Raw genomic sequence first — 22,784 nt, forward strand, 5'->3', positions numbered from 1 at the left:
ACTCGTTCAAAGGCCGTTATCGAGGCAAGCCAGGCGTCCATCTCCTCCGGCCCGCTTCCCCTCTCCTCCCGCGCTTTTCTTCGCCGGCCGTCGCGCGTAGCCCACATTTTGGGCGCTTGCTGTTTAACTGCGCCTTCGTAGCGTGCCGCCCCTGTTATTTTCGCCGAGGCGATTCCGACTAAGCTCCCTTCAACTCGACGACGCACAGCGGGAAGCGAGAGCCACAAATAAACGGCGCTTATAATCTGCTCCCGACTGTGTGATCCGCTCACCCACTGGTCTCGATGCGTGCCACCGTGAAGCCGCCGCCGCGGCCGCCTTATGCCGAGATGCTTTCAAATAAAATCATCCCGCGCTTTTGTCAGGGAATTCGTCCGCACCTAACCCCCGAATTTTTTTTTCGCCCACTTGTCTTCAATGTTTTTCCTCGCCTTCTAGCGTCCTTCTATTCCTCTTCTCTGCAGCCATACACAAACAAAGGGGGCCCGTTCTCGTGTGTATACGGTTGGCATTTACCTTCCCAGCAAGCCTCGTTTCCAAGGCCATCGAGGCGTGCATGTGCGTCACTGGGAAGCGAACGCTCGTGAATTTCGTCTCGATGGTCGTGGTGTACGTGTTTGCATTTCTCTTTCTGCAGTTTGAAGACAGCTCGGAAGGATATGCCGAAACGCGAGGCGCTGCGCTCTGCTATTCAATGTCTTCGCCGCCTGTGAAAACACTCGGAAGCTGCCGAATGAAAAAGAAAAACAAACCTGATAAAGGGGCGGGGCACATTAGAGCCAAGGCGCGTAAGAAATTGAAAAGGAGCCGTCGCGCACGAAACAAACCACTCGCGGAATGCGGACATGCGCGAACACAGCCACGCAGCGCGACGCGAGCTCCCTCCGCCCGCCGCAACGCGCCGCGCATCGGGGTGGATTTGCGCCGAGGCAGGTATAAATCACGCCCCCAGCCTGTCCGCTTTAGGCGGCCGCTTTTCAAAGACATCGCCTTTTTTTTTTCTTGTGTATGTTTTTCATATTCCACTTTGGAATGTTCTTATTAAAACCAACTTAGAGTAAACAGTGGAAGCATAGGGTGCGCCTAATCAGCCATCCGTGGCACGTCGAAGGCAATGCAACATGCTGGTAGAATACGAGAATTTGCGTGATGAAGCATGTGTAACAATACAATGCGGTGAACTTGGCCTCGTTCATCCTTCGGTCTCCTATGTTCTTCATCAGGGCAAGTTGGTTATAAAGCTTGCTTAAGTACATTTGTTAAGCATAGAATTGTAAGAGATGGCAGCGACGCCGAAGTGCAAATGACGATAGCGCTTGTATGCCTGTGTACTCGAATAAAAAAAATGTATGTGTTAGATAAAAACTGCTTTACAGTACTGAAAACAGCGAAGGCTATCCAAACGTGTGTGACCGTATGCACCAACTTATGCGGCCAGAAATGTATCAAGGCTATGTGGCAGGTGTGACTTAAAAAAAAATGGAATTTGATTTGCCGCGAGATGCCAAGTCAGCTGCGTGTGTAGGGGATTGTTAACAGCGAGAAGCTCGGCAAGAATACGTTTTCAGTGGTACAGTCTGTTGTCCTTGCAAGGGGGTTTATATTTTAAGAGCAATGAATGATAGGTCAGTTGGTTTGGAATGTTTAATATGGCGTCAGTTAAGAAGTTCAATCAATCAATCAATCAATCAATCAATCAATCAATCAATCAATCAATCAATCAATCAATCAATCAATCAATCAATCAATCAATCAATCGATCAATCAATCAATCAATCAATCAATCGATCGATCGATCGATCAGTGAATCAATCAATCAGAGCGCAAGCGCTAGGACAGTCAACTATAAGAAATCTGTACGCGTACTCTAAATCCTGCGTGCGTTTTCTTAAGCCTAGCAAAGTGTCGCATTCCCACAGAGTAGAGAATTCCCACGATAGTGTATTGGACAAAGATTTATAAGCAGAAACGTGGTTTCACATTTTTAACGGTCTGCCACAAAGACTTTGAGTATGCGCAACAGACACTCCTCTCACTACTAACGCACGTGATCCCCCTTGCGCCCTTACCTTGCGCCTGAGCCTTTGGTGTGGTCGTTGGCGTCATCGCCTACCATAGTGTCGCAAACCATAGCACTGTCTTGCAGCAAATTCGACGGAATTCTTTTTTTTTCGGCTTCTGCCAAGCTCTTCGACTGGGCATAATGAGGTTTACCTGATGACACAGAATGTGTCGCTCTGTGTCGTATTTCGTTGCTTCTTTGTGGATTATGTTGCCCAATACGGGCCTACCGGTGGAATTCGCCATAAGGTGCGTGATGGATCAGTCACAATCTTGTCTTGCCACTTGCCTGATGAAGCATCGCCACTCCAATAGTTCATTGTGACAGCGCAATTTCATGCGGAGGGCAAGATCTCAGGGGCAATGTAAGGAGTGGCAGGTGTCTTGTTATTACCATTGATGAGGTACAAAGACTGCAGCCACACACCTCACGAACCTCTTTCTAGTGATTCCGCACTGGGTTTCGGCGAACGGTGAATTTTCTTGGGTTTCGTAGTTTGGACAAAGCTTGTCATATTGCATTAGTGCGAGAAATTTACTCTTCTTATTCTTCTCCTGCACGGTGAATCTGTCCATGTAGGAAGACAGAGTGCAGTGGCGTTACAGACCTTTTGTGTGTGTGTGTGTGTGTGTAAGTTGTCTTTAAAGATGTTTTATTGCACCTTTAACAAGTGACATTCGCTATGAGTGTGCGCGAAGGAGCATGAAGGCGCAACTGGAAGTTTGGGTCCCATTTCATGTTTGCATAATCAAATCGGAGCTCAACCTCGTCCTATCCCCACCTGAATTTGTCAATCTTTGTTTACAGTTGCTTTGTGCCTCCTGCAGGAGTGACCCAACACCGGTTTAGAAAAGAACGCGTGCATGCTTGGTGTTTCGAAACGTCAGGCTGAGCGTCCTCCTGTCTGCCTGTCCCCTGCCCACCCGTGCAGGCAAGGAGATCAAGAGCTTCAAGTGGGGCGAGCTGGACGAGGTGGAGCGGGCGCGCATCTGCCACAACTTCACCGAGGGCGACAAGGTGCGCCAGGAGCTGTACTCGCCCCTGTACAACGGCACCAGCCACTACCCGAACAATACCGAGTGCACGCGCGTAATCCGCGCCCCCTACAACCACATGGTGCGCCTGGACTTCCGCGATCGCTTCCACTTGGAGGAGTCGCCCACGTGCGAGTTCGACTACCTGGAGATCCGCAACGGCGCGTACGCCTACTCGCCCCTAGAGGCGCGCCTCTGTGGTGACACCTTCCCCAAGCCCGTGCAGTCCGAGGGCCGCCACCTGTGGCTCAAATTTGCCTCGGACGCCAGCATCGAGTACACGGGCTTCAAGGCCGTCTACACCTTCAAGCCGGCGCCCAGTAAGTTGGTCTTTGCTTGCCTCCTTAAATGGGCAGTTCAGCGCACCATCGGGCTTTCCTTTCCCAAAGGTAGTAGCCTCCAACCGTGCCGGCCCAGGAGAGTCTAGCGGCAAAACTGAAAGATGTTTTACTTGATGAGACATGGCAGAAAGCTGACAACACACACACGGCTGGATAGGCTTCCTCTCACACTGTTGTGGGTTGCTCGGGGAGAGCAGGCTGTGCTTCTCAAAGATTGCTTGAATATATTGGCCTAACTCCCCGCTCCTTTTTTTTTTTCCCGGACACAGCGCATTAGCAGAAAGAGAAGAATGGACTGCCTACTTGCTGTTACTTTAGGTTTCAAGTTTACGCACGCTGGCGTAGCGCGTGCTCCGTGGATGCAACAATCAGACATAGAGAATAGAATTAGAAAGCAGAGTTCGGGGGACCAGGCACCACAGATTATTGGAGCATGAACTAGCTCTCCCACACCAGCATTCTTGGCGACAGGTTGTAAGGTCGTGACACTTGCAGTTGAAGCACTAGGCAGGCCAAGCTAGCGTTTGTTACCAGCACATCCATTATCTATAAATTTATTATTTTTATGGTGGCTGGGACCTAGTATCCTGGCAAATTAATGAGAGAATCGCTTTAGAAGGCCACCTCTTTTAAATAAACCAATCAGTCCATCGCGGTAAGGTTAAAGTCTATCGGGCTGAAAACGTCTACAGGCAGCTTGAATCTGCCTAAAACTGTGCACAAACATTCAAATGACACTAGAAGCCTTATACGCCTCGAGATTCGCGATCGCTGAGCCGCCTGCCGCCGCTTCTCCGCGGCGTTTGCGGGATTAGCGCTGCGTGGCTGATAGGTGGTCAGACAGTGTTTTGGTTCTCTTTCGCTTCTCTTTGCCTTTCCGCGCACTAAACAACTCGTTATGATGACGTCTGTAAGCTAACTGCACGTTTAGGGTGCTTAAAAAACAGCTGCGTCTTGGTAGAGCGCTCGAACGCCAACAAGAGCTACCCGGGGAGGCGGTTCTGCGCGCTTCTTGGCCGCTCTTGCGGCCGTCGGCGACGGCAGCAGCATTTCACCGCTGTCACCTTCGAACACGTCAGCACAAGTGAATTCTATTTATTGTCATCTTGTTTAGACCTGACATTGGCACTGTAAGAGGTTGGTTCGTTTTGCAGCGCAGAAAACAAATGCGGCTTTGCTTCGAATATGTACGTCGTAGAAAAAAAAAATCGCGCCAATCCACCCCGTGAATGTGGTTGGAAAGCAAAGCTGTAAACGACACCCATAACAATTACCCATGCGATGTCACTTAAATTCACTCACATCGCTCTACAAATAGCAAAACCAGAGAGAAGTGAAATGCACTTAACCACACCATTTATATTCTTGTTAAGAGATATTAAACAGATATTCTTGTTAATATTAAATCAATGCATGAACCATGAACGGTGTTTGGTTGAGTTGTATTGGTGTAGCACAAGAGTGGAAACTGTTTTTATAAAATTAAAGTAAGGTCCAACCCGGTGTTAGACGATCTGTCTTCTCCGTCTCTGCGCCGCGGACGGAGGCGACGAGATTTGCAACAGAGAAAGAGGCGGAAGAAATACTTGTGTTCAGATTTCTGAACGGCCCAGAGTGCAGCCCTTGGGAGTGATTCCTTCTTCTGTGGGGCCCATATGCAGTCCGCGCGGCCTGTGTTCTGTCCACCCATGAAGCTGGGTAGGTAGAGAGGGCCTGGACAGCAGCATCTCCCATTGCTCTTGTTAGGTAGTTGACGGAAAGAGAGGAGGGTGCTCAGGGCTAAAGTCGCACACCCCGATTACGGGGCGGAGTGTTTCTACTTCTGAGCAAAATTTACATTCAGCATCGTAGCGATTCGGATACATTAAGTGACGACGCGTAGGCTGTGGGAAGGAGCCCGGATTGTATGAGCCGTAGGGTAGTTTGTTGTTCTCTGGAAAGGTCAGGGTAAGGCGAAGGTACGGTCTGTGCTCACTATCTTCGAGGAGGGCATCGAGGTTCCGAACCGACCCTGTCTGGAGCCGCCACAACCAGACACCGGGGAGGCCCTGCAGATCACCACGACCCTCCGCGGGGTCCGCAACAAGCGGACCACACCACCCCAGGCCATCCGCCAAGAGGCGGCCGTCCTGCTGCAGGACGAGCTGAGCAGCTACCTGCATCTCTTCACGGACGGCTCCGTCAAGCACAGCACGTGCGATGGGGCGGCTGCGTGCGTGGTGCCTGAGCTGTGAGCCAGCCGGAGCTGCCGCCTGCCCTTCCCCACTTCCTCCACACGGGCGGAGCTGGCAGCGCTGCACCTGGCCGCCGACCTCCTCCTCGAAAGGGGGCCCCATAACCACCCCGGGGCGGTCATCCTCACGGACTCCAGGACTGCCCTGCTGCGGCTGCACGCGGCCGATCAACCCACCAACAGCAGCGGCTACCCGGAGCGCTCCCTTGCAATCAAGCTGCGCACTGTGGCCTCCCGAGGCTGCGACCTGCGGCTCCACTGGCTCCCGGGCCACAGTGGCATCCGGGGCAACGAAGACGCCGACGCCCGCGCCAGGGAGGCCCACCAGGAGGGCACCCCAGTCTCCGAAGACGTCACCGCGTTCGACGAGGCCCGCACTCCCCTGGCCCGCATGGTGCAGACGATGCACCCCGACCCTCGGGTCGTGAGCGGCCTGGCGCCCAGACCGTTGCCCGCACGCATCAGCAGGGACGCCCGCTGCCTGCTTCTCCGCATGCGGCTGAACTGCTGCAATGTGGCGGAGCGTCTGCACCGACACGGCCGCAAGGACTCCCCTACATGTGCGGACTGTTCCGAACTGGAGACGCTCGAGCACCTACTCTGCTTCTGCCCCCACCACGCAGGCCCGAGAGCAGAGCTCCACCGACCGCTCCAGCGTCGAGGCCTTCCCAGCGCCGACATGGAGGACCTTCTGTTCCCGAAGGGACCTGCGGCAACCCAACGGGAAGTGTTCACTTATCTGCTTCACTTCCTGGAGACGACCGGCCTCACGCAGCGGCTGTAGCCCGGAGTGCGGTGATTGACTGGTGTGCCCGGGCTGGCAGCGTTCTAGGACTGACAGCTCTCTTTATACCTTTCTCTCCCTCTCTCTCTCTTTCTACTTTATCCTATCACTCCCCCTCTACTTCCCTTCCCCTGCACTGGGTTGTATGCAGGTGAGCTCCCTGCCGAGCTCAAAATATCCCCAGTGAATTTCCTTTCATTTTCCCGTCGCAAACCACAACCCCCCCTCAGAAGGCGATAATGCTGGGTTTTCTCCCTGAACGTGACAAGCGGGTGACTGTCCTCGTGCAGCTCCATAGCACGGGAGGTAAAAGCGCAGGCTTGTTAGGTGGGCGTATTTGTTGCCCTCCATTGAAGCGTGAGGGGGTGTCCAGATGAGCTGAATGGAACCGTTTGGGGAGTGGTTTTTAGCGCGCGCAGTGCAGGTCAGGACACCCAACCCTACTGGTAATTCCGGTAGGCTTGCTGGGAACCAATGACGACCGTCCGAACCATTGGTTGAGCGAGAGCCAAGGTGATGGCTGCCTCTTCGGCTGCCGTCATTTCTTGGGTCCTAAGCGAGGTACACACAGGAGGTTGACGTAAGTAATTCTCGAGAGGACAAAAGCTTCAATTAATCGAAAGGTACCGGATTCTTTTAGGCCTCGCTTCTTGGTGGCAGCTCGTTTGATCATGTGTATGATTTGATTAATGCTGTCTTTGAGGCGCTGCAAGGAGACGTCACTCTTTGTGTTAGCCTCGAGATGTAGGCCCAGGATCTTGATGCTGGGGTTCGGAGTGATGGCCTGGCCATCAAGGAGTCTCTGAATGTATTCCTTGGTTTGGCGTGAGAGCGGACGACACGGAGCTGTGATTGTTTACGTGAACACTGGAGGCCACAGGCTTTAGCACATTGACGTACTAGAAGTGAGGTGCCATGCATTGGTGTGAGCTTCCTTTAATTTTTGTAACTCTTAGCACATGAGCAAGGTGCGCACAGGGCCGCTAGACGGGCGTGAGTGGTCGCGTGACGCTTTCACGTGGCATTCAGCGAGAACGCAGGGGGTAAACCCGTAGATGTGCTTGGTGAGTACACCACCTGTCTTCCCAGACTTCGCGTGGGCTCGTAGCTAAATCGGTAAGACAACGGGCTCTCGCTTTGTTAGTCTGTTAGTTCCAGGTTCGATTCCCGGCGGTGCCAGTAAACTCTTTTATTTGTTCGCTGGAGTTTTCTGGTGACACCAACGGTCGCGAAAGAACCCTTGGGGGGTAGAGGTAGAAAGCTTTGCTTTAAAATATGTTTCGGGGATGTGATAACCCAATAGCTGACACAAACCTGTGCCTTTTATTGGAATATAAGCCACGCGAAAATGTTAAGTACGCTCAAAGGCTGTGCATTGTCAGATATGTGCCCACTCATGTCTTATAGCAAGAACCAAGGTATATGTTAATAAAACCACGGGAAAATGAATGGTCTGCAAGTCAGGAATAAATAGAATAGTCGTACAGGAATGAAAAAAAAAAAACGAGAGCAGCCTCTGAAATGCTAAAGACGTTTGTCTGAGCAAGGTAGTATTCACCAGACCAACTAGATGCGAAATGCACTGATAGACAATGGGGGGGGGGGGGTGAGGAGGAGGACGCTCAACTATCGTTGTTTACAAATGCGGAGCGAAATCAACGAATGAACGTTTTAGTAATCACACACAAGCTGCGTGTTCACTTTTCGTTTGTTTTTCGCCTTCAACGAATGGCTGATCACTCGGCGGGCGCATTTTTTGAAGAATACAGGGTAGGCAGTTCACAAGAAATACGAGGTTGAAAGAGTTGATTGGTGGATTGCAGGGTTTATCGCGCTGACGCAACGGAGACGATGAGGCACGCCGTAGTGGAGGGCTCCGGGTTAATTTTGACCACCTGGAGATCCTTAACGTGCGCCCAAATCTCGTACACACGGGCTCGTTGGAAGAGTGTCGTATCTGATAAGGGTCTCTGATTTAGGTTTATGCTACATTCTGCAGTCTCTCTGTGTCATACGACGATGTTTCGAAGAAGAGTTTGGTCGCGGACGCGGATTACTCTATAAGCCCATCTTCGCGCTTCTCGTGGAGGATAAATGTAACAGATGAATCTTTGCGAGCGCTCACCTCGGGACAAGACGACCCAGCATTAAATTTGTCGTCGTGTGCTGACTCCGGAGTGTAATTTTGCATTATCCATCGTACTTCTTTGGTAAAATGTTTGCGAAATTTATGCCGCATTGGCTTTTTCAGGGTACTGATCAATATCTGATATGTGATATTGGCAAGCGTAACTTGCGTGCTGTCAGGTATGAGTGCTCCGCTGCATTTTGTAGTGCACAAAGTCGATTTACATCATAGTGTGTATGGCCGCAACATGACCATCGGAGGAAACACTGCTTACGGAGACACTGCCATTAAATTTCAGGGCAGCAGATTGCAATCAGCTGCATGCAAATGCTCGCTTCGGGACGCCGGCCTGTGACACACGCCCGGTGCTCATATAGATCTTTCTAAGATCGCGTCATAAACGTTTATACTCTCGTGAACACACCAGGCTTGCAAACAGAGTGCCTGCTCCACGTTATTCGGTATTTCGAACGCGGACAAACGGTAAATCGCTGTCTTGAACGAGCCCCAAAAGCAACGGCGACAGGGGGGGGGGGGGGGGGGGGGGGGGGGGGGCGGGGACTCCCGCGTTTGCTTTCGAAACGGGCCGCTAGGGGGATTTCAGTGGCGCCCCTACAGGCCGCGCTCGAGGCGTATACTCTTGTTGTTTTAATTGAAAGATAAATGAGCGCAGACCAATCGCCACGGCATGCGATTCGCCTACTATAGACTGTCACATCCCTTTGATTTACTGCTGGATACTTGTTTGTTATTCACAGAGTTCAATGCGGAGTACAAGTTCGCTCCAGTGAACTCTATTCACTGCAAGGCCATTCTGTTATTCTTGAATCTGGGACTATTACACATATTATAATGAGGTATACATGAGACCACTGGCCAACCAGCCCGTATGCCTTCTCATCAATTATTGTCAATCAATCAATCAATCAATCAATCAATCAATCAATCAATCAATCAATCAATCAATCAATCATTTAATCGTCCGCCTTCACGAATCATCGCCAGCAGCGGCCGCGAGACACAAGCTGAAGATTAGTTTGTCAGACTTTGCCTGACCGACTCGTTCAGGTGTCTGCGCTTCGCTGCTTCGTTACCAATAAACTTCCTTGAAATTGGTGTAGTGCGGGTCCATCGAAAAACCTTGAGCTTCGCAGCCGATGGCTGCCCACCACGATGTCCCACAAACCAGGCCAGCTGCCGCCCATCGTCTGCCCTAGTACGATCCGCCAGGGTGACCCGGCTATTTCCAGCGCGAACGACGATCATGTTGGACCACTGGCTTTCTTCCTATGAGCGAGTCAGCACGCAAACCAATTGGGAAGACACCATGAAATTAAACAACGTGCTCTTCTATCTCCCGGGCATTGTCAACTTTTGTTACCGAAACCATGGACCAGACTTGACTGCCTGGGCTGCGTTCAAGGCAAGCCTTACTGATGTTTTCGGCAGGCCCGCGGTTATATCTATCTATCTATCTATCTATCTATCTATCTATCTATATATATATATATATATATATATATATATAGGTAGCGAATCAGAATAGGAAATGAGGGGCTCGTTGAAAATAACACAGAAATAAGGGTTGGCAGTCGTGAAAACCTCGGAAAGCAAAGGGGAGGATGTGGTAGATCATTGAAACAGATTAAGAATTTGGAAAGAAAGAAAGAAAGTGAAGAAAAAATGCCCGCCAGGTGGGATCCGAACCCACGACCTCCAGAATACCGGTCTGGTGCGATAACCACTACGCTACCGGCGGGGCGATTTTCCCATTCACTTTCTGGGGTATTTATGTTAGGTATGTTTGTTTCCTGTGCTTGGGGGTGGTAGCCAGCGCCATTCGGACTAATCGGGGAGAAGGGGACCTTCTTTTTAACCCCCGGGTCGTGACTCGAGTGTCTACGACATGTCCAGAGTGGTCGGCCAGCTTTGAACCCTCTTAAGCTCCCTTTGGCAACAAGACTGCCAGAACAGAGGCCCTCGCTATGCATGTAGCGAATCAGAATAGGAAATGAGGGGCTCGTTGAAAATAACACAGAAATAAGGGTTGGCAGTCGTGAAAACCTCGGAAAGCAAAGGGGAGGATGTGGTAGATCATTGAAACAGATTAAGAATTTGGAAAGAAAGAAAGAAAGTGAAGAAAAAATGCCCGCCAGGTGGGATCCGAACCCACGACCTCCAGAATACCGGTCTGGTGCGATAACCACTACGCTACCGGCGGGGCGATTTTCCCATTCACTTTCTGGGGTATTTATGTTAGGTATGTTTGTTTCCTGTGCTTGGGGGTGGTAGCCAGCGCCATTCGGACTAATCGGGGAGAAGGGGACCTTCTTTTTAACCCCCGGGTCGTGACTCGAGTGTCTACGACATGTCCAGAGTGGTCGGCCAGCTTTGAACCCTCTTAAGCTCCCTTTGGCAACAAGACTGCCAGAACAGAGGCCCTCGCTATGCATGTAGCGAATCAGAATAGGAAATGAGGGGCTCGTTGAAAATAACACAGAAATAAGGGTTGGCAGTCGTGAAAACCTCGGAAAGCAAAGGGGAGGATGTGGTAGATCATTGAAACAGATTAAGAATTTGGAAAGAAAGAAAGAAAGTGAAGAAAAAATGCCCGCCAGGTGGGATCCGAACCCACGACCTCCAGAATACCGGTCTGGTGCGATAACCACTACGCTACCGGCGGGGCGATTTTCCCATTCACTTTCTGGGGTATTTATGTTAGGTATGTTTGTTTCCTGTGCTTGGGGGTGGTAGCCAGCGCCATTCGGACTAATCGGGGAGAAGGGGACCTTCTTTTTAACCCCCGGGTCGTGACTCGAGTGTCTACGACATGTCCAGAGTGGTCGGCCAGCTTTGAACCCTCTTAAGCTCCCTTTGGCAACAAGACTGCCAGAACAGAGGCCCTCGCTATGCATGTAGCGAATCAGAATAGGAAATGAGGGGCTCGTTGAAAATAACACAGAAATAAGGGTTGGCAGTCGTGAAAACCTCGGAAAGCAAAGGGGAGGATGTGGTAGATCATTGAAACAGATTAAGAATTTGGAAAGAAAGAAAGAAAGTGAAGAAAAAATGCCCGCCAGGTGGGATCCGAACCCACGACCTCCAGAATACCGGTCTGGTGCGATAACCACTACGCTACCGGCGGGGCGATTTTCCCATTCACTTTCTGGGGTATTTATGTTAGGTATGTTTGTTTCCTGTGCTTGGGGGTGGTAGCCAGCGCCATTCGGACTAATCGGGGAGAAGGGGACCTTCTTTTTAACCCCCGGGTCGTGACTCGAGTGTCTACGACATGTCCAGAGTGGTCGGCCAGCTTTGAACCCTCTTAAGCTCCCTTTGGCAACAAGACTGCCAGAACAGAGGCCCTCGCTATGCATGTAGCGAATCAGAATAGGAAATGAGGGGCTCGTTGAAAATAACACAGAAATAAGGGTTGGCAGTCGTGAAAACCTCGGAAAGCAAAGGGGAGGATGTGGTAGATCATTGAAACAGATTAAGAATTTGGAAAGAAAGAAAGAAAGTGAAGAAAAAATGCCCGCCAGGTGGGATCCGAACCCACGACCTCCAGAATACCGGTCTGGTGCGATAACCACTACGCTACCGGCGGGGCGATTTTCCCATTCACTTTCTGGGGTATTTATGTTAGGTATGTTTGTTTCCTGTGCTTGGGGGTGGTAGCCAGCGCCATTCGGACTAATCGGGGAGAAGGGGACCTTCTTTTTAACCCCCGGGTCGTGACTCGAGTGTCTACGACATGTCCAGAGTGGTCGGCCAGCTTTGAACCCTCTTAAGCTCCCTTTGGCAACAAGACTGCCAGAACAGAGGCCCTCGCTATGCATGTAGCGAATCAGAATAGGAAATGAGGGGCTCGTTGAAAATAACACAGAAATAAGGGTTGGCAGTCGTGAAAACCTCGGAAAGCAAAGGGGAGGATGTGGTAGATCATTGAAACAGATTAAGAATTTGGAAAGAAAGAAAGAAAGTGAAGAAAAAATGCCCGCCAGGTGGGATCCGAACCCACGACCTCCAGAATACCGGTCTGGTGCGATAACCACTACGCTACCGGCGGGGCGATTTTCCCATTCACTTTCTGGGGTATTTATGTTAGGTATGTTTGTTTCCTGTGCTTGGGGGTGGTAGCCAGCGCCATTCGGACTAATCGGGGAGAAGGGGACCTTCTTTTTAACCCCCGGGTCGTGACTCGAGTGTCTACGACATGTCCAGAGTGGTCGGCCAGCTTTGAACCCTCTTAAGCTCCCTTTGGCAACAAGACTGCCAGAACAGAGGCCCTCGCTATGCATGTAGCGAATCAGAATAGGAAATGAGGGGCTCGTTGAAAATAACACAGAAATAAGGGTTGGCAGTCGTGAAAACCTCGGAAAGCAAAGGGGAGGATGTGGTAGATCATTGAAACAGATTAAGAATTTGGAAAGAAAGAAAGAAAGTGAAGAAAAAATGCCCGCCCCTCATTTCTATGCCCCTCATTTCCTATTCTGATTCGCTACATGCATAGCGAGGGCCTCTGTTCTGGCAGTCTTGTTGCCAAAGGGAGCTTAAGAGGGTTCAAAGCTGGCCGACCACTCTGGACATGTCGTAGACACTCGAGTCACGACCCGGGGGTTAAAAAGAAGGTCCCCTTCTCCCCGATTAGTCCGAATGGCGCTGGCTACCACCCCCAAGCACAGGAAACAAACATACCTAACATAAATACCCCAGAAAGTGAATGGGAAAATCGCCCCGCCGGTAGCGTAGTGGTTATCGCACCAGACCGGTATTCTGGAGGTCGTGGGTTCGGATCCCACCTGGCGGGCATTTTTTCTTCACTTTCTTTCTTTCTTTCCAAATTCTTAATCTGTTTCAATGATCTACCACATCCTCCCCTTTGCTTTCCGAGGTTTTCACGACTGCCAACCCTTATTTCTGTGTTATTTTCAACGAGCCCCTCATTTCCTATTCTGATTCGCTACATGCATAGCGAGGGCCTCTGTTCTGGCAGTCTTGTTGCCAAAGGGAGCTTAAGAGGGTTCAAAGCTGGCCGACCACTCTGGACATGTCGTAGACACTCGAGTCACGACCCGGGGGTTAAAAAGAAGGTCCCCTTCTCCCCGATTAGTCCGAATGGCGCTGGCTACCACCCCCAAGCACAGGAAACAAACATACCTAACATAAATACCCCAGAAAGTGAATGGGAAAATCGCCCCGCCGGTAGCGTAGTGGTTATCGCACCAGACCGGTATTCTGGAGGTCGTGGGTTCGGATCCCACCTGGCGGGCATTTTTTCTTCACTTTCTTTCTTTCTTTCCAAATTCTTAATCTGTTTCAATGATCTACCACATCCTCCCCTTTGCTTTCCGAGGTTTTCACGACTGCCAACCCTTATTTCTGTGTTATTTTCAACGAGCCCCTCATTTCCTATTCTGATTCGCTACATGCATAGCGAGGGCCTCTGTTCTGGCAGTCTTGTTGCCAAAGGGAGCTTAAGAGGGTTCAAAGCTGGCCGACCACTCTGGACATGTCGTAGACACTCGAGTCACGACCCGGGGGTTAAAAAGAAGGTCCCCTTCTCCCCGATTAGTCCGAATGGCGCTGGCTACCACCCCCAAGCACAGGAAACAAACATACCTAACATAAATACCCCAGAAAGTGATTGGGAAAATCGCCCCGCCGGTAGCGTAGTGGTTATCGCACCAGACCGGTATTCTGGAGGTCGTGGGTTCGGATCCCACCTGGCGGGCATTTTTTCTTCACTTTCTTTCTTTCTTTCCAAATTCTTAATCTGTTTCAATGATCTACCACATCCTCCCCTTTGCTTTCCGAGGTTTTCACGACTGCCAACCCTTATTTCTGTGTTATTTTCAACGAGCCCCTCATTTCCTATTCTGATTCGCTACATGCATAGCGAGGGCCTCTGTTCTGGCAGTCTTGTTGCCAAAGGGAGCTTAAGAGGGTTCAAAGCTGGCCGACCACTCTGGACATGTCGTAGACACTCGAGTCACGACCCGGGGGTTAAAAAGAAGGTCCCCTTCTCCCCGATTAGTCCGAATGGCGCTGGCTACCACCCCCAAGCACAGGAAACAAACATACCTAACATAAATACCCCAGAAAGTGAATGGGAAAATCGCCCCGCCGGTAGCGTAGTGGTTATCGCACCAGACCGGTATTCTGGAGGTCGTGGGTTCGGATCCCACCTGGCGGGCATTTTTTCTTCACTTTCTTTCTTTCTTTCCAAATTCTTAATCTGTTTCAATGATCTACCACATCCTCCCCTTTGCTTTCCGAGGTTTTCACGACTGCCAACCCTTATTTCTGTGTTATTTTCAACGAGCCCCTCATTTCCTATTCTGATTCGCTACATGCATAGCGAGGGCCTCTGTTCTGGCAGTCTTGTTGCCAAAGGGAGCTTAAGAGGGTTCAAAGCTGGCCGACCACTCTGGACATGTCGTAGACACTCGAGTCACGACCCGGGGGTTAAAAAGAAGGTCCCCTTCTCCCCGATTAGTCCGAATGGCGCTGGCTACCACCCCCAAGCACAGGAAACAAACATACCTAACATAAATACCCCAGAAAGTGAATGGGAAAATCGCCCCGCCGGTAGCGTAGTGGTTATCGCACCAGACCGGTATTCTGGAGGTCGTGGGTTCGGATCCCACCTGGCGGGCATTTTTTCTTCACTTTCTTTCTTTCTTTCCAAATTCTTAATCTGTTTCAATGATCTACCACATCCTCCCCTTTGCTTTCCGAGGTTTTCACGACTGCCAACCTTATTTCTGTGTTATTTTCAACGAGCCCCTCATTTCCTATTCTGATTCGCTACATGCATAGCGAGGGCCTCTGTTCTGGCAGTCTTGTTGCCAAAGGGAGCTTAAGAGGGTTCAAAGCTGGCCGACCACTCTGGACATGTCGTAGACACTCGAGTCACGACCCGGGGGTTAAAAAGAAGGTCCCCTTCTCCCCGATTAGTCCGAATGGCGCTGGCTACCACCCCCAAGCACAGGAAACAAACATACCTAACATAAATACCCCAGAAAGTGAATGGGAAAATCGCCCCGCCGGTAGCGTAGTGGTTATCGCACCAGACCGGTATTCTGGAGGTCGTGGGTTCGGATCCCACCTGGCGGGCATTTTTTCTTCACTTTCTTTCTTTCTTTCCAAATTCTTAATCTGTTTCAATGATCTACCACATCCTCCCCTTTGCTTTCCGAGGTTTTCACTACTGCCAACCCTTATTTCTGTGTTATTTTCAACGAGCCCCTCATTTCCTATTCTGATTCGCTACATGCATAGCGAGGGCCTCTGTTCTGGCAGTCTTGTTGCCAAAGGGAGCTTAAGAGGGTTCAAAGCTGGCCGACCACTCTGGACATGTCGTAGACACTCGAGTCACGACCCGGGGGTTAAAAAGAAGGTCCCCTTCTCCCCGATTAGTCCGAATGGCGCTGGCTACCACCCCCAAGCACAGGAAACAAACATACCTAACATAAATACCCCAGAAAGTGAATGGGAAAATCGCCCCGCCGGTAGCGTAGTGGTTATCGCACCAGACCGGTATTCTGGAGGTCGTGGGTTCGGATCCCACCTGGCGGGCATTTTTTCTTCACTTTCTTTCTTTCTTTCCAAATTCTTAATCTGTTTCAATGATCTACCACATCCTCCCCTTTGCTTTCCGAGGTTTTCACGACTGCCAACCCTTATTTCTGTGTTATTTTCAACGAGCCCCTCATTTCCTATTCTGATTCGCTACATGCATAGCGAGGGCCTCTGTTCTGGCAGTCTTGTTGCCAAAGGGAGCTTAAGAGGGTTCAAAGCTGGCCGACCACTCTGGACATGTCGTAGACACTCGAGTCACGACCCGGGGGTTAAAAAGAAGGTCCCCTTCTCCCCGATTAGTCCGAATGGCGCTGGCTACCACCCCCAAGCACAGGAAACAAACATACCTAACATAAATACCCCAGAAAGTGAATGGGAAAATCGCCCCGCCGGTAGCGTAGTGGTTATCGCACCAGACCGGTATTCTGGAGGTCGTGGGTTCGGATCCCACCTGGCGGGCATTTTTTCTTCACTTTCTTTCTTTCTTTCCAAATTCTTAATCTGTTTCAATGATCTACCACATCCTCCCCTTTGCTTTCCGAGGTTTTCACGACTGCCAACCCTTATTTCTGTGTTATTTTCAACGAGCCCCTCATTTCCTATTCTGATTCGCTACATGCATAGCGAGGGCCTCTGTTCTGGCAGTCTTGTTGCCAAAGGGAGCTTAAGAGGGTTCAAAGCTGGCCGACCACTCTGGACATGTCGTAGACACTCGAGTCACGACCCGGGGGTTAAAAAGAAGGTCCCCTTCTCCCCGATTAGTCCGAATGGCGCTGGCTACCACCCCCAAGCACAGGAAACAAACATACCTAACATAAATACCCCAGAAAGTGAATGGGAAAATCGCCCCGCCGGTAGCGTAGTGGTTATCGCACCAGACCGGTATTCTGGAGGTCGTGGGTTCGGATCCCACCTGGCGGGCATTTTTTCTTCACTTTCTTTCTTTCTTTCCAAATTCTTAATCTGTTTCAATGATCTACCACATCCTCCCCTTTGCTTTCCGAGGTTTTCACGACTGCCAACCCTTATTTCTGTGTTATTTTCAACGAGCCCCTCATTTCCTATTCTGATTCGCTACATGCATAGCGAGGGCCTCTGTTCTGGCAGTCTTGTTGCCAAAGGGAGCTTAAGAGGGTTCAAAGCTGGCCGACCACTCTGGACATGTCGTAGACACTCGAGTCACGACCCGGGGGTTAAAAAGAAGGTCCCCTTCTCCCCGATTAGTCCGAATGGCGCTGGCTACCACCCCCAAGCACAGGAAACAAACATACCTAACATAAATACCCCAGAAAGTGAATGGGAAAATCGCCCCGCCGGTAGCGTAGTGGTTATCGCACCAGACCGGTATTCTGGAGGTCGTGGGTTCGGATCCCACCTGGCGGGCATTTTTTCTTCACTTTCTTTCTTTCTTTCCAAATTCTTAATCTGTTTCAATGATCTACCACATCCTCCCCTTTGCTTTCCGAGGTTTTCACGACTGCCAACCCTTATTTCTGTGTTATTTTCAACGAGCCCCTCATTTCCTATTCTGATTCGCTACATGCATAGCGAGGGCCTCTGTTCTGGCAGTCTTGTTGCCAAAGGGAGCTTAAGAGGGTTCAAAGCTGGCCGACCACTCTGGACATGTCGTAGACACTCGAGTCACGACCCGGGGGTTAAAAAGAAGGTCCCCTTCTCCCCGATTAGTCCGAATGGCGCTGGCTACCACCCCCAAGCACAGGAAACAAACATACCTAACATAAATACCCCAGAAAGTGAATGGGAAAATCGCCCCGCCGGTAGCGTAGTGGTTATCGCACCAGACCGGTATTCTGGAGGTCGTGGGTTCGGATCCCACCTGGCGGGCATTTTTTCTTCACTTTCTTTCTTTCTTTCCAAATTCTTAATCTGTTTCAATGATCTACCACATCCTCCCCTTTGCTTTCCGAGGTTTTCACGACTGCCAACCCTTATTTCTGTGTTATTTTCAACGAGCCCCTCATTTCCTATTCTGATTCGCTACATGCATAGCGAGGGCCTCTGTTCTGGCAGTCTTGTTGCCAAAGGGAGCTTAAGAGGGTTCAAAGCTGGCCGACCACTCTGGACATGTCGTAGACACTCGAGTCACGACCCGGGGGTTAAAAAGAAGGTCCCCTTCTCCCCGATTAGTCCGAATGGCGCTGGCTACCACCCCCAAGCACAGGAAACAAACATACCTAACATAAATACCCCAGAAAGTGAATGGGAAAATCGCCCCGCCGGTAGCGTAGTGGTTATCGCACCAGACCGGTATTCTGGAGGTCGTGGGTTCGGATCCCACCTGGCGGGCATTTTTTCTTCACTTTCTTTCTTTCTTTCCAAATTCTTAATCTGTTTCAATGATCTACCACATCCTCCCCTTTGCTTTCCGAGGTTTTCACGACTGCCAACCCTTATTTCTGTGTTATTTTCAACGAGCCCCTCATTTCCTATTCTGATTCGCTACATGCATAGCGAGGGCCTCTGTTCTGGCAGTCTTGTTGCCAAAGGGAGCTTAAGAGGGTTCAAAGCTGGCCGACCACTCTGGACATGTCGTAGACACTCGAGTCACGACCCGGGGGTTAAAAAGAATTTCCCCTTCTCCCCGATTAGTCCGAATGGCGCTGGCTACCACCCCCAAGCACAGGAAACAAACATACCTAACATAAATACCCCAGAAAGTGAATGGGAAAATCGCCCCGCCGGTAGCGTAGTGGTTATCGCACCAGACCGGTATTCTGGAGGTCGTGGGTTCGGATCCCACCTGGCGGGCATTTTTTCTTCACTTTCTTTCTTTCTTTCCAAATTCTTAATCTGTTTCAATGATCTACCACATCCTCCCCTTTGCTTTCCGAGGTTTTCACGACTGCCAACCCTTATTTCTGTGTTATTTTCAACGAGCCCCTCATTTCCTATTCTGATTCGCTACATGCATAGCGAGGGCCTCTGTTCTGGCAGTCTTGTTGCCAAAGGGAGCTTAAGAGGGTTCAAAGCTGGCCGACCACTCTGGACATGTCGTAGACACTCGAGTCACGACCCGGGGGTTAAAAAGAAGGTCCCCTTCTCCCCGATTAGTCCGAATGGCGCTGGCTACCACCCCAAGCACAGGAAACAAACATACCTAACATAAATACCCCAGAAAGTGAATGGGAAAATCGCCCCGCCGGTAGCGTAGTGGTTATCGCACCAGACCGGTATTCTGGAGGTCGTGGGTTCGGATCCCACCTGGCGGGCATTTTTTCTTCACTTTCTTTCTTTCTTTCCAAATTCTTAATCTGTTTCAATGATCTACCACATCCTCCCCTTTGCTTTCCGAGGTTTTCACGACTGCCAACCCTTATTTCTGTGTTATATATATATATATATATATATATATATATATATATATATATATATATATATATATATATATATATACAGGGTGTCCCAGCTATCATGCACCAAGGTTTAAAAAAAGAGTAATGGCGTAACTCGAAGAAAACCGAGTGCATAATGTTTGCAGTACTGTGGAGAAGCGGGCAGCATTTTTTCGTTAATGAGACTTAACAAATTAATTGTAATTAATTATCTAACTCGAGAAGTACTGTCCTAATCACTAAAGTGTCAATGAGGCACTTGTAGGTACCCACGAGGGGCATCTAACTGAGGTATTTTCAGCGACGAACTAATTGCGTACTCATTTATTCTGACTGGTAAAGAAAACCCGCGAAATATGAAAAATACCACGTGACGGCGCCTCCGTGCGCATTAGCGCGCACCGTAAAGCAATGCCCTCAAACAAGCTGCCTCTGAGTTACCCAGAATGAAATAAACAAAAGAAAGAAAGAATAAATCGCGACCGAGTTTGTGCATTATCTGCACACGCGCACCGCGAATCTTGCTGCTGTTGCTCTTTCCATGCATGCCGTTATCAAGGTGATGCGCTGTCTCTTCATGAGGGTGACAGGCGAAGCAGTTGCTTTCAATCAGGTTATTTGGGGACGCTACTTTACAATGCGCGCGGAAGCGCCGTCACGTGGTATTTGTCATATTTCGCGGGTTTTCTTTATCAGTCTGAATAAATGAGTACGCAATTAGTTCGACGCTGAAGATACCGCAGTTAGATGCCCCTCGTGGGTACCTACAAGTGCCTCATTGACACTTCTGTGATTAGAACAGCACTTCTCGAGTTAGATAATTAATTACAATTAATTAGTTAAGTATCATTAACGAAAAAATTACTATCCGCTTCTCCACAGCACTGCAAACATTACGCACTAGGTTTTCTTCGCGTAACGCCATTGCTCTTTTTTTAAATCCTGGTAAATGATAGCTGGGACACCCTGTAATATATATATATATATATATATATATATATATATATATATATATATATATATATATATATATATATATATATATATATATATAGGGTTTGCAAATGAGGGGCTCGTTAGGAAATACAGAAAAACATGCTGGCAGTCTACAACTCCAAAGAAGGCATAGGGGAATGATTAGACTATTTTTTACCGTTAGTGATGTTACATTACTTTTTTTAATAAGTATGTGAGAAAGAAAGAAAGAAAAACACGCGCCCAGAGTGGGGACCTTCTTTCCCAGGTGAAGGGGACCTTCTTTCTCCCTGGCGGGCATTTTTTCTCGGCTTTCTTTCTTTCTTTCCAAATTCTTTATCTGTTTCAATGACCAACCACATCCTCCCCTTTGCTTTCCGAGGTTTTCTTGACTGCCAACCCTTATTTCTGTGTTATTTCTACGAGCCCCTCATTTCCTATTCTAATTCGCTACACGCATAGCGAGGGCCTCTGTTCTGGCAGTCTTTTTTTTTTATTTATTTACTCTTGTACCCACAGCGCCTTTCAGGCATTACAGCGGGGGGGGGGGGGGGGGTTTACAACACACTTTTAACAGTGTGGTAGTCTGCAATAACAATGCATTGTAAGTACCGTAATGAAGAATACACCGTACACCGTACACCGTACACCGTACACTACAACAATACACCGTACACTACAACAAACACCGGTATACATTCAAGAGCACTACGAAGCAAATGTTGCGCATGTCAGTGTTAATGTATGGACCAACATAAATTCCTAGGTATCCAACACTGCACAAATATAATAGAACCATGTACAACGAGATTTCAAAGGGGCCATAGGGAGCTTAAGAGGGTTCAACGCTGGTTGACCACTCTCGACATGTCGTAGACACTCGAGTCACGGCCCGGGGATTAAAAAGAAGGTCCCCTTCACCCCGAGAAGTCAGAGTGGCGCTGGCTACCACCCCCAAGCACAGGAAAAAATTACATTGACATAAATACCCCAGAAAGCGGAGGGGAAAATCGCCCCGCCGGTAGCGTAGTGGTCATCGCACCAGACCGGTATTCTGAAGGTCGTGGGTTCGGATCCCACCTGGCGGGCATTTCTTCTCCGCTTTCTTTCTTTCTTTCTTTCTTCTTTCTTTCCAAATTCTTTATCTGTTTCAATGACCTACCACATCCTCCCCTTTGCTTTCCGAGGTTTTCTTGACTGCCAACCCTTATTTCTGTGGTATTTCTACGAGCCCCTCATTTCCTATTCTGATTCGCTACATATATATATATATATATATATATATATATATATATATATATATATATATATATATATATATATATATATATATAGAGAGAGAGAGAGAGAGAGAGAGAGAGAGAGAGAGACAAGAATGGGAATAGCAAAGCTAACAGACAACAGACTGGGACAAGCTTCGACAAAGGCAAGCAGCCGACGAAGATGAGAACATGAACAGCACCAGACCGTATGGGGAATGCGCCAAGGAGCAAATCGAGCTGGTAGCGAAATACACCCAGAAAATTGCGACCACACTACCAACACCCTTTGTGGACGCAAGGCTTGCCCACTTCTGGGAAGCACGACACAGCCTCACCAGAAGCTGGAAGAAACAACTACACAACAGGAAACTTCGCAGACGCATCCATGAACTCAACAAGCAAGCTGCTGAATACGCAACCCAGCTGGGCAAAGAGAACTGGCTGAGCGTGTGTGACGGTCTGCAGGACACCCTGTCTACCAGGAAGATGTGGTCTCTCCTCCGTCACCTGATCGATTCTCTCAGAAGCAAAAGCGCCAGTAATCGAAGCCTCATGCGCACCCTCAACAAATATACTGGCGGTGCCGATGAACTCATCAACGACCTGAAGGCCAAGTGCCTGAAAACTGAGAAGGGCGACATCACACCTCAGGACTATGCAGGACCTACCAACGAAGCAATAGACAAACCATTCACCGACACCGAATTGGTCGCGAAAATCTCCGACAGCAATAGGGGCAGCGCGCCAGGACCCGATACCATTACCTACAGGTTACTCAACAACCTCGGGGACAAGGCCCGCAGAGAGCTGCTCGAGTACACTAACCAGGTCTGGGAGACTGGCAAACTCCCACCCGAATGGAAAGAGGCAGAAGTCCGCTTCATACCCAAGCCTGGGAAGACACCCCACATAGATAACATGCGACCGATATCCCTCACGTCCTGCGTGGGGAAGGTCACGGAATGTATGGTACTCAATAGGTTGCAGCGACATCTGGATGCCACCGACTAGATGCCGGAGACAATGTA

The 22,784-nt window shown here is 49.5% G+C and overlaps 1 protein-coding gene across 2 annotated transcripts in view; it reads left to right on the plus strand.

The window, feature by feature from the left end:
- Positions 1 to 22,784, plus strand: part of LOC144155606 (neuropilin and tolloid-like protein 1) — a 416,637-nt gene that overhangs the window by 304,762 nt on the left and 89,091 nt on the right. For both annotated transcript variants that reach the window (XM_077687151.1, XM_077687152.1), the window contains one exon: positions 2,994 to 3,416. In XM_077687151.1, coding sequence (XP_077543277.1) covers positions 2,994 to 3,416 — 423 coding nt within the window. The remainder of the gene's footprint in view (positions 1 to 2,993; positions 3,417 to 22,784) is intronic.

This window comes from Haemaphysalis longicornis, unplaced genomic scaffold, assembly GCF_048455015.1.
Source record: "Haemaphysalis longicornis isolate Haplotype H1 unplaced genomic scaffold, Haemaphysalis longicornis Haplotype H1 scaffold_1, whole genome shotgun sequence".
Taxonomy (NCBI): domain Eukaryota; kingdom Metazoa; phylum Arthropoda; class Arachnida; order Ixodida; family Ixodidae; genus Haemaphysalis; species Haemaphysalis longicornis.